Below are 12,621 nucleotides of genomic sequence, written 5' to 3' on the forward strand. Positions count from 1 at the left end.
CCACTACTAATACATCAAAAATGTATAAAATAAAATAAAGTGTATATTTTTTCATTGATTTCTTATTATTTTGTCAAAATTGATCAAGTCATTTTACTCCTTTTCGTCGACGTCCTCTTAACATTCTACCACTGCAAAACAATAATACTTTATTGCATCTCAAAAAGGAAATATTTTTGTACATTCGTTTTATGTTTTTTTTTTGTTTGTTTTTGTTTTGTTTTTAAGGGTTTTACGGCGCTCGCAACACATAAGGTCATATCAGCGCCAGTAAAAAGGAAGAAAACGGGACAGTAATAAGTTCTAGAATTACAATTAAAGCACATAAGAAAGGGTAAGACAAAGGGGAATTGGTTCAAATAGGAAACAGATGTCCATTCCAAGAACACACTATCAAATTACTTAGTTTGAGATCACCTAAAAGTCTCAGCCAGACACAAGCACAGATCCCACTAAGAGGAGCACACTCAAATGTTTACAAATCACATGTTAAAAATGAAAAGAGTAACAGTACATCACAGAGAGATGAATTACAAACCGTTTCCCTCTCAGCCAAGGACTCCGTCCAAAGCCAGGACAAAACCAAGCAATCTCATTCTAAGACAAAGACAGAAAGCAATTGGAAAACAGATAAGAGGGGATAGAAGATACAGCAAGTACCTCCCTGCCCGCTATGGGAGGTAGGAACCCCACTCAGACATTCGTTTTACAACTTTCATTGTAAAATAGATAGATAAAAGAAACAAGACATATTGTATTTATATAACGAAGTAGCGATTTGATATCCAGAGTTGTAATATATTTACACAGCTCACAATCGTGTTAATTCCCACAATCGTGTCGGATTCGGATGTCTAGTTACTTCCTTTTATTTTATTCACCATCAACCTTGTTATATTGCTCAGGAAAAGAACATCATATTTTTTAAAAATCGACAGCTCAGTTGGTAGAGCACCTGCTCCACACGCAAAGGGACCGAGATCGATCCCGGGTGCATCCAAGATTTTTGACCCCCCCCCCCCCCCCTGTCCACTCAACAGTAGCTGGCTCTATTAGATCTGGTGGAAAGTACTTTGTGACATAGTGTCCTATCCAAAGGGTAGCTATCAATTGCTATTGTCCATTTCACACTATAGAAACTGGGATAAACTCCAGTCCATGGGCTGAATGGCTCTGAAGGACTACATGAGACATGAAGAAAATTATTACCTGAAACTTCATTTGCTATAAAATCAAGAACATGTTTATGGTGGTACAAAAGAGAATGAGTATTTTCAAATATATTATAGAAACGATTACTTCTAAAACTACAAAACTGAGACCTAATATTAACTTCACAAAAATTTAGTCATTTCTCCCTTTACCCATTTATTTTCATACATGTTTTAAATTTCAGTTTCCGAGTTATTTTCCATGAAATGAAGATGACCTTTCAGGGGGCATAACTCTGTATTATGTCAGTATTTTTTTGGGACTTCCCCAGGTCATGCCCTTTAAGTAAGAAAAACATAGTGGCGAAAAATCCCCATGGTAGGGGTGGGGGGGGGGGGGGGTCCCCAGTAGCTCACAGTCTAGAATAATTTCTTCTAAAAGCTCATCTTTTTTTTCTTCCTTTACGTCACTATGGATTTTTTTTTTTTTTTTTTTTTTTGTTGCTTTAGGTCTCTTCCAACACAATTGAGGTTATATGAGAGACCGCTGAAACAAAAAAACAAGCAATCTAACAAAAATAGTACAAATGTAAATCAAAATCATAACCTAAAGATATCATAAGCTAAATTATAAATAACCAAGAACAAACAGGCAGAAGATTTACAGAAAAAAAAAATATCCCCTGTCAAAAATACAATCACAAACCAAAGAAGCAGGATAGGCTAGTAAAGAGAAGAAGAAACGACATCACTATCGGATCGTACACCCATGCGAACATCATAGGTATATGATTCAAGGGTGATGCTCCCATCCAACCACCCGCCACTATGGATTTGAATTCTATCATCAAAAACTATTGGAAAATATCTTCATTTCAGCATGTTTGCTAGGTTTATGACTTTTAGCGGCCATGAATAAAAAAAAAAAAAAATCAACATTTAAGGTGGTTCCGAGCATTTCGGTAAAAACCTTCGGCCTCTGCGGCGGCCATCTTGGATTTTGCGAATATATCAGTTGTGGCAGTTTTTCTCCACAAATACTGCACAAATAACCTTTATATTTTTTTAAGTTAACCATTTACACCCTCTAAGCAAATGTGTGTGAGCTTTTGTTGATATCTGGCATAGAAATAAAATTGCAGTCATTTAAGTACAAGCAAAATGGGGGGGGGGGGGGGGGGGGGGGGATGAAAAAAAAATTAGGGATATACTTTACTCTTTCTAGTATAACTCAAAAACTATCATAGATACCAACCAAAGCCTTCACAGAAATACTGGACATATATATCAGATTGAGTGTGTAAAATATGAAACAAATGTATTGAGTAGTTTTTGAGAAAACATGCCATTTATTGCAAAAATCATTCAAAAACCGTATTTTGAGTAAAACGACAATAAAACATAAAAAATTGCATATTTTAAAAACCAACCAAGATAGAGCTTTGAAATTTGGAATACAAGTGTAAAGCTAAGTGCTGCAAATTATGCATTTATAAAAATACTTCTATTGTGATTTTAAAAAATGTTCATGAAAAAACGACAAAAAACGATAAAAATTTGAATATTTCGAAAAGAAACAAAGATCGAGTCTTGCAATTTATACTATAAGTGTAAAGCTAAGTACTACACATAATACATTTATAGAAATACTTCTATTGTATTTATTTCCAACATTGCGATTCGTGAAAAAATCATTAAAAAAACAATGATTTGTGTGAAATTACTGATAATTGAATATTTTCAAAACTATCTAAGACAGAGCTTTAAAATTTGGAAAACAAGTGTAAAGATAATTGTTGTCCCTGATGCATTGATCAAAATACAACTGCAGTCCACAAGTGAAAAAAATCAAAAAGAACAATAACATCTACATAATACTAATACGCCCCTGAACTATATGACGCTCCCCCCGTCTCCAATCTCTCTCTCTCTCTCTCTCTCTCCACCTGCTGAGCCATTTTTCTTATTTCTCGTCTCCTCTTTGCAACACCCTTCACCGCTTCCTCTGCTTTCCTTACTCTCTTTTCATTCAACTTACACCCAACACCAATCAAAAATAATTGTGTTGCTATCGACCCCATATTGAATTCACCAACACCAAGGAGACAAGCAATATACACTCTCTGGTACCCAGCCCAGAGATGCTTAGGGCACCTGAACCAAATGAGGGAGTGCAGACTTTCATTCGCATTCTGCGTCTTCCCTTTCAAGCATCTGCTGAGCAAGGCGGGGTCAGTGAGTTTTTCACATACACCCCTCAAATACTCAGCAACAGTTTCGTTCTGGAAAGTTATTTGCTTCCTTGTTTCTGGCACAGGTTCCTGGATGCCATTGGCTAAATTCTCTGAAACCAGCACCAGGACTCTGCACCTTCACGACAGCGGTGGTGTTGTTGAGTGGAAAGATAAAAAACTCTCCAAATAGCCTTGGACATTTCATCAACCGAAGTGTTGTTGCTTCTCACAGCCTTGGACTGAAGCACACCAATCTTGGACTGTATAAAAAAGGAAGGAAAAAAAAAAAAAAAAAAACCCAAATTAGCTCTCTTGCTTTAAGCATTTTCAAAACATAAATGTTTCAGTATATATACATTAAAATATAGATAACATCTATTTGCTTAGGTAATCACTGTCACCCAAACAATAATTGAATGTTTCTTGAATATTGGACGAAATATCAAATTCAGCTGTGAATTTTCAACAATGCTCAGGATGCCTAATACTAACACCACGATACAAACAATAAAATGCAATCTGAGATGATAATGTTCATATTAGAAAACTGAATTTTCAAGCCTTGTGTGCGAATATCAATTCAGTATCTTTACAAATGGACAAGGCTAGAAAAAAATATCCTTTTGTCAAAAATGCAAAAACGAAATAATTTTGCACTTAGGAGAACAACGGTCTAAAAACCATGACACTTCACTTTGTCAATGGTACATTGTCATCTTCTGGCATCAGGACCTGAAGAGGATTTTTTTAAAAATAGATGCAAAAGAAAACTGAAAGTAAACTCACATCACTTTGGCATTTCCACCAATGCGGACAGACTTTTTAGCCAGGGATGATTTCAATGTTCTCAACCCAGTGTTGACCCTCTTGGAGACATGACTGACGTATTCTCTTTAGTGACTGGGAATGCGTCACCATAGGGCAGTTCTCTCCAGAGGGCGAGAAAGGTCTTGCTGTCCCCATCACCAAGAAGGGTGGTGTATCTCATGTTGTGGTCTGTGGACCGCTTCCACAGGACCAATGCTGCTGCTGGTTCCATCTCTCCGGAGCTGCCTTCGCAATTTTTTATGGCACTTTCCTGATGCCTGGCGCTCCTACTTCCACTTAAAAAATTCAGCATCTTCCAAATGCCTTCCAGTCGAGGCGCAGAATTGCGTTGATATGAAAGAGAAATGTCAAGAAAAGATAAATGCTATTGAAAAAGAAAATCTTTCTGTGGGGACCAGTAAATAACAAGGGTACATAAAACTTCAATTGAAAAAGATTGTTTTTGAATAGACTGCAAATCATCATTAAGTATCTAAAATCTAATGAAATCTTTGTTATTTACCACATTTCAGAAATTACTTATTGTAATGCAAGTCTGTGGCTTGAATCTAAACGAGTGAAAGAAAAAGTTTGAAATAGAAAATATAAACAAAATTCCAGTACACGATCCCTAATTAGGATATTACAAAAACCGTAAACCAAGCATTGGCCACAAGAACAGAACCTTGTAAATAAAATTGCCCCATTATGCTTTCTTTGGTTACGAATCCAATGCTTATGCCACTTCGTCACTATCAGATGGAGATTGAGGCACAAATTCAATAAAGCAGTAGTGACAGTAATAGAGAGAAAATATAAGGAGAAGAATGACACATATGTATAAAACTCACCTGACAATGTAGCGACACCACATGGAAATCAACCACAAGCCCAGTTGCCAGGTCGATTACTGCGCCAAAACCAAGTTTAGATGTGTGTCCTCTCTTTGGCCATCTTCCATCAAAAGAGACAGCGATATTCAATGTGCCATCCTCATCAAAAGCACCAGGAATGTTGTCTTTGTAGTGGTGGCGCACTTTTTCACGAGAAAGTGTGAGAACGATACTTACAATGCTCGGCATCTGTTGCATTATAGAAGCAATATGGTTGTAATAATGTTTATGGTGAATACCTGGCATACCGAGTCCTTCACTAAAACGTTGGATGCCAGCATGACCCACCCCCATGGTGAGACCTGTGGCAACGACCGATCTGTTGATACTGCCTGACTCAGAGTCAGAGGTTAGTGAAGTGTTGACTGAATGGTTTACTTCACCTCACAACTGGCACACAAGCTGCAAATGAACAGCAAAAGCTTTGCTGCCAGAACCCTCTTTGAGTGCTAGAGTCTTCGAAGAACAAAATGAACAGGGCATGCCTGTGAACAGCGGCTGTAGACAGTTCAGGTCTATAATTGTGGTTGGCAGAGGTGATGGTGATGTTGATGATGTTGTAACACACTGAGGTATAGTTTGAAACCCCCAGTTAATTGCTTTTCCACTAATTAGAAAATAAAAAAGTAAAAAACAAAAATGAATACATCAACTTCAAAAAAGAACAAAGAATGTTTTAGGCTCAAAACCCTTCTTCAGCCAACAACTTAAAACAATAAAGACATAAATACATTACTAAATTCCAGATAAACGACAGAGATAATTTGTAGGTCTTCTGCTCTGTATTGTAATATCATTTATCCTGAATTGAGCAATGTGTTTATGTCTTTATTGTTTTATGTTGTTGGCTGAAGAAGTGTTTTGAGCCTGAAACGTTCGTGTTTGGTATTTTGTTCTTTTTTGAAGCTGTTATATTATTCATTTCTGTTTACATGTATTACTTTTTACAGTCGACAGCTTCTAGCAACCTAGTATCACTTTTACTAAGAAAAATATGCTTTTCCAGATATGTTTTTTTGTCAAGACGTACCATCGGCTATGTGGCCTTGCGCTTTCAGATCGGCGCATAGTTGTTGACCCACATTCTCTCACCATACTCAGATGAAAAATGAGTACCTGGCCGTTAACAGCAAGGTCTCTGTTGGAAAAGATTGTAATATAGCCATCTTGTCTCGTCCTACATGTTAAGTGTTGCTGTTGGCTGGCAATCCCCTGTAAAGCGCCTTGAGCACGTTTAGTGGATATTGCGTTATATAAATGCTCTATAGTTTTTCTTTTACCATCTGATGCAAAAGTAAAATAATCAGTATTTTTAATTTCATCGACAATGTGACATTTTGCAACGTGATTGCCTTCAAATATTATATTACTGTCCCCGCGGTTTTTTGCCATTTCAAACGCCAAAATTTGCCATTAAAAAATGGTAAAATTTGCCATCAAAATAGCAAAATTTGCTGCTTCTTTTACAAAAATCAATCAATTAAAACAACATATGCGGTAAAAAATTGACACACATAGGGCATTTTGTAGAATATTGATGTCACAACATGTCAACATGAATTTATTTATATCTTGAATGGTTTGAAATAATATAATAATAATAATAATAATAATAATAATAATAATAATAATAATAATAATAATAATAATAATAATAATAATAATAATAATAATAATAATAATAATAATAATAATAATAATAGCCATAGTAAGTAAGTAAGTAAAAAAAAAAGAAGAAAGTAATCAAAATATTTTATTAACTATATAGCTTCTTAAAATTTGGGAAATCAAAGTGAACAATCGCTTAAAAAATTCATAATTTGAAAAACTAATTGAAGAGAAAAAGAATAACTATTCACACGGAAAGAGAAACAAAATCCATTTTCCAATGGGGGCACATTAAATTTGTATTCTCTTCTTACTATCGAATTTTGAGCATTATTATTATTGCTTTATATTTCAATAAAGGCCTAATGGGTTTTTGAATGAAAAACATGGGGGAAAAAAGGCGAAAAACAAATCTTGGGATCTCCAATAGCCTAGGCTAGGCCATAGAGGTGGGAGGCTAGGCCTAGACATGTTTGTCCGTTATTTAGTGATAATTTTGGATGCTAGCATTGAAAGTCGCCGTCTTTTCACAATTTTTCATAGCTTTTGTTAGGTTTTTTTAAAACAAAAAATCGTCAATTTAGCGGCCAAATAAAAATGTGCGGCTTTTTGTGGCCAAGGGTGAAATTTGCGGCCGCGAAAAACTGCGGGGACAGATATTAAGAGCAGTAGAGTAGAGGAAGGTAATTTCTTCAAGAGGCAACAATTTGTATAACTTTAGAGCAATTCATTGCAGTCACAATTGCTTCCCCTTGGAGACCCATATGTGTAATACGGACAGATTTATATATATTTTATTTACCACATTTCAATTTGATGTTACTATCATCATTTTTATCTTTCCTTTAATAACAAATATCTTTTCTTAGACTTAGCCAAACTTTTTTGAAAAGACAGCTCGACTTTCTTTAGTTCATCGCATTCTTTTTTAAGGACAGAATTTTGCATTTCTAAGTCTGCAACTTTTGTTGTTAAAGCGGAATCAATTTTCCTCAGGGAAGAATTGTTCTTATAAGTTTTGGATTTTTAAAATGTAACATGCTCTTGTGACGTAGTATTGTTCTTTAACTTTAAATTCAAAATTCCTTTCTTTAAAGTATTACATTCTGATGAATTTGTTTCACACTTTCTAGACGAAAACAAATTTTTGGAAGATAGACTTTGACAATTTTTCAACATGCATAACATGGCTAACATTAACTTTTGTGTAAGTGGGAAATGGGACTCTGAAAATGATTCTGGCAATAAAACAAAAGTGACAGAAGCAGGGGTACAATCAGCTGTGGCTGGAGTCCGAGTAAAAGCAATAGAAGTGGAGGGTTGAGGGGTAGAACCAGATCCAGAAGTGAACAACAATGGTAGTGAACATGCCATAACTGAATCAGATGTCGTGGGATTCTGAGCAGAAGCAACACATGTAGATGGTTGAGGTGTAGAATCAAATCCAGAAGTGAACAATGACGGGAGTGATGATGAATTTGGCAAAACTGAACCAGGTGTGATGGAACCCCACCCAGTAACCAAGCAACCATCACCAAGTCAATCTCATAGCATCAAATCACACCAAGCCTTTCTACCAAGTATTATACAGTGAAAGGTTAAAACTTGGAGTTAGAGTCACTTGAGTCACTGTAGTTCCATCTTGGTTGAAATTGGATTCTAAAAAAAGAAAAACAGGTACTCTTAATAATATAATAACTTAATAACTAATCACTTGTATAGCGCACAAGCTCCATGAATTCATGCTACAAGGCACTTTACAATAAAACACGAACTCACAAAGGGAAAATAAAATAAAAAACTACAGCACCGAAAGCTTAGTTTGAAGATCAATAAACTAAATTAAGTAAAGGCTATTTTCTCATTGATTATTGATTGATACCTGAAGAATTCAGTCATTCCTTTAAGATAATTATCAAAGTTCAAACAATGAAGGTACACTCAGATTCAGATTTCGTTCCACTAGTATCTCACTGAGCTTGGCCGGATCTAAATTTCAGAAAACCTAGAAACAGTTAGACTTAGAAGTCAATAGTGTGATATCATTGTGTGATTCCATTTCCAAGACCTAGTAGCACTCACTAGTCTAGCAGTCAGGACTAACATGGAGACGGTCGGGCTAGTTTAACTAGAAGTTACAATGACAACAGTTCAGTTTTAGCAACCAGTAGGCTCCAACAATAATAATAATAATAATAATAATAATAATAATAATAGTAATAATAATAATAATAATAATAATAATAATAATAATAATAATAAGTGCAGCTATGTGGTCTAGTAGTATGACACTCACTTTCAGATCGGACGGTCCTGGGTTCGAGCCTCGCTCATAGTTGAGTCCTTGGAGAAGGCTCTTTAATCACATTCTCTCACCGTACTCAAGTGTAAAATGAGTACCTGGCAGTTAACAGCGTTGTCTCTGTCAAAAATAATTGTAATATCGCCTAACAGGCGTCATGTACCGACCTACATGTTAAATGTTGCTTTTGGCCTGGGACCCCTTGTAAAGCGCTTTGTGCACGTTTAGTGGATATTGCGTTATATAAAAGCTCAAAATTTTTTTTTTTTATAATAATAATGTGGTCTTGTGGTATGACACTTGCTTTCATATCGGAAGGTCCTGGGTTCGAGCCTTACTCGCGCGCATAGTTGAGTCCTTAGAAAAGGCTCTTTAATCACATTCTCTCACCGTACTCAGGTGTAAAATGAGTACCTGACCGTTAACAGCATTGTCTCTATCGGAAAAAATTGTAATATCGCCTAACAGGCGTCACGTCATGTCCTACATATTAAGTTGGCCAGGGACCCCTTGTAAAGCGCTTTGAGCATGTTTAGTGGATATTGCGCTATATAAAATTATAATAATAAACCAAAACAATGGTCGTATTAGGAAAGTTTAAACTTTCACTAATCAGTCAAGGTTTGTTCTAGAGTTTTGTAAATGCTACTATATATTGACAAATTGAATAAATAAACACATAACAAAAGATCCACGGTAAAAACACAAATTGAAAGAAATGCTAGCACGAGGAGCTTTAGGAAGGCCTCCCCATAATTGAAACACAAATGTAAATGGCTTTAGTGTTTAACTTTTATTGTTAAATGGATGCAGGGATGCAAAAATGTTCACTCCAACTGTCACTCAATCTCTATTCGGAGCTGGCAGTGCAACAACTCACGCCTTGGACGGTAGAGTGAAATCAGAAACTAATACTTTGATTTAAATGAGGTACTATGCGTTGAATCAAGCCAGCCAGCATGCTATGTTTTTGATATTATAGCCTTCACATGCTGCATATTTTAATGGAATGGTTTAATTTTTTCATTGTTTATTCACCGTTAAGAGAGTCAACATTTTCATTCAAAATAGGGCAAATTCAGGTAAAGTTTAATAATATTTATGTTGTGTTAATACACAAAAAAATTACACCATACGAAAGGGCATTAAAAGGAGATTCTCTCACACTTGATTTCACAGCTATTAGTACGTTCAACTTTCAGCATGAACAGATTTAGTGACTAGACCCAAATTTTGGTCACTCAGCAAGTCGTTTTCAGAGCAAAAATTTGTAATCGGACCTTTTTAATATGGCGATTTTGAATAGCTGTTAAAAATTTCACATGGCTAGAATAGTTCAAGGATTTAGCTCATCTTGCACAGCAGATATTGAAATATAATATTGCCATTTTAAAAAATTAGATAAAGTGTAAAAGGGTAATTCAAGAGAGAGAGAGAGAGAGAGAGAGAGAGAGAGAGAGAGAGAGAGAGAGAGAGAGAGAGAGAGAGAGAGAGAGAGAGAGAGAGAGAGAGAGAGAGAGAGAGAGAGAGAGAGAGAGAGGATAAAAACACCCACCTTTTTGATCGATCACGGCAAATTCACCTGCCACACAATAGTTATGGATACCTACTCGTATGAGTTCTGATGTTTTAAATGTCCACTCTCAGTTCTTTTCCACAGGTCAAACAATTAAATAGTTTTTCTCCAGGATGAGTAGTGATGCACCGTTGTAATAGAGTGTTCATGACAATTGCCTTTTAACAGAACAGATTTTAACCTGTATGAGTTTTGATGTGTCCTTTTAAATGTGCACTCCGTCTAAATGCCTTTCCACAGGTCGGACATTGGAATGGTTTTTGTTCCATATGAGTTGTGGTGTGTTGTTTTAAATTTGACTTGGCGGCAAACGCTTTTCCACAGGTCAGACATTTGAATGGTCTCTCTCCCGTATGAGTTCTGATGTGAATCTGTAAATCGTTTTTCCGAATAAATGCTTTTCCACAGGTAATACATTTGAAGGCTTTTACTCCCGAATGAGTTTGGATGTGTCGTTTTAAATGAAAAGCGTGGGTAAATGCCTTTTCACAGGTCGAACATTTGAATGGTTGTACTCCCTTATGAGTTCTTATGTGTATTTTTAAATTTGAACTGCTGACAAACGCTTTTCCACATGTCAGACATTGGAATGGTTTTTCTCCTGTATGATATCTGATGTGTACTTGTAATTCTTGTCTCGTGATAAATGCCTTTCCACAGGTCAGACATTTGAATGGTTTTTCTCCTGTATGAGTTCTCATGTGTACTTGTAAATCTTGTTTTTTCACAAATGCCTTTCCACAGGTCAGACATTTGAACGGCCGTTCGCCTGTATATGTGATGTGTTCTTTTAAATATTTAATCCGATTAAATATTTTTCCACAGGTCGAACAAATTGATAGCTCTTCACCTGTATGATTTCTGATGTGTAGTTTTAAACGTAAACTGGTGACATACGCCTTTCCACAGGTTGGACATACGAATGGTTTTTCTTCGGTATGAGTTGTAATATGTTGTTTTAAACTTGAACTGCTGATAAATACTTTTCCGCAGGTCAAACATTTGAATGGTCTTTCCCCAGAATGAGTTGCGACATGTTGTTTTAAATTTGAACTCCAGATAAATGCTTTTCCACAGGTCAGACATCTGAATGGTCTTTCTCCGGTGTGGCTTTGAGTGTGCATTAAAAGTTTAGATTTACTAGTAAATACCTTCCCACAAATAAGACATTTATAAGACATATTTTTAAGATTCTCACGGGCCTTTTCTTCTTTTTGAACATCAATGGATGGCTTGATTGAATTTGTAGAAATATTTTTGTAACAAGAATTATGAGATTTCTCATCTATTTTCAGTATCAGCCTCTGGTTCATTGTGATTTGTAGAAAGTTGTTCAAAAGATATATTGTGATTGGTTTGGACATCAGTGCCAGGCTTGTGCCATTCCAAAAAACTGTCTGTAGTTTCATCTACATCAATTTCAACTTGAAAATCTTCATGAAGTCCATTGTTCAATGACTGGCCACAGCAGTCAACATCGTTGTTATCTGTAAAATTGATAAGAAAATTCTTACATCAAGTAAACAATAACTCGTATCTATTGAAGTGATAAATCATCCCCACTGATAGAAATGCATTGTAGGCATAAATGTGACCCTCCGCCTCGAACCGGTATTAAGTCGGGATTTGGAAAACGAAGAAAACCGGTTTTAAAGTGGAAATGGTCAAAATTATCAAATTTCAGTTTTTGGTTGTTTCAGAAACTACAATCATTTTTCTACATGAAAACATAATAATTCAACATAAACATTGACGATAAGTTATATAAATTTCAAGTTTAAAAATGCAACTATCAGTGACATATTCAAAACGAGAGTTGACTTTCTATCAGAGAGCCACCCTTTCCAAAGCTTAGTAATACCGAGCCTTTTTCTCCACCAATAAGATGTAAGATATCACAGCAAAGGGCGTGTCTTTATCTATCTCAGAGAAAGCATGACTGTTTCCACAATTTCATGGTTCAACCAATAATGAACTTTAAAAACTGTAAACAAGTCTAGGTTTTTCCCTGACAACCTTACAATGAATGATTCTGATTGGTCAACGCTCA

At 35.8% G+C, this 12,621-nt stretch overlaps 1 protein-coding gene and 1 long non-coding RNA gene across 4 annotated transcripts in view; both read right to left on the reverse strand.

Moving 5' to 3' along the window:
* Positions 1-2,593: 2,593 nt before the first annotated feature.
* Positions 2,594-5,329, reverse strand: LOC144956079 (uncharacterized). 2 transcript variants are annotated; one of them, XR_013641871.1, is made up of 3 exons: positions 5,044-5,329; positions 4,172-4,516; positions 2,594-3,645 (listed from the first exon to the last, which is right to left on the reverse strand). It is a non-coding gene; the product is annotated as an uncharacterized LOC144956079 (long non-coding RNA). The 2 variants fall into 2 exon arrangements; XR_013641869.1 differs by lacking the exon at positions 5,044-5,329 and having other exon boundaries at positions 4,172-4,535.
* Positions 5,330-5,971: 642 nt separating this feature from the next.
* LOC144956078 (uncharacterized) overlaps positions 5,972-12,621 on the reverse strand; it is a 16,708-nt gene continuing 10,058 nt past the window's right edge. Inside the window, exons 2-3 of one of the 2 annotated variants that reach the window (XM_078886412.1) lie at positions 10,551-12,058; positions 5,972-8,352 (exon numbers count right to left, since the gene is read on the reverse strand). In XM_078886412.1, coding sequence (XP_078742538.1) covers positions 10,748-11,980 — 1,233 coding nt within the window. In that variant the 5' untranslated portion in view covers positions 11,981-12,058 and the 3' untranslated portion in view covers positions 5,972-8,352; positions 10,551-10,747. Of the gene's footprint in view, positions 8,353-10,550; positions 12,059-12,621 lie in introns of those variants that run through there. The other variant, XM_078886413.1, reaches the window with a different exon arrangement.

The sequence above is a fragment of the Berghia stephanieae genome, chromosome 10 (genome assembly GCF_034508935.2).
Source record: "Berghia stephanieae isolate SIO BIC M18660-M18661 chromosome 10, UCSD_Bste_1.3, whole genome shotgun sequence".
Lineage (NCBI taxonomy): Eukaryota > Metazoa > Mollusca > Gastropoda > Nudibranchia > Aeolidiidae > Berghia > Berghia stephanieae.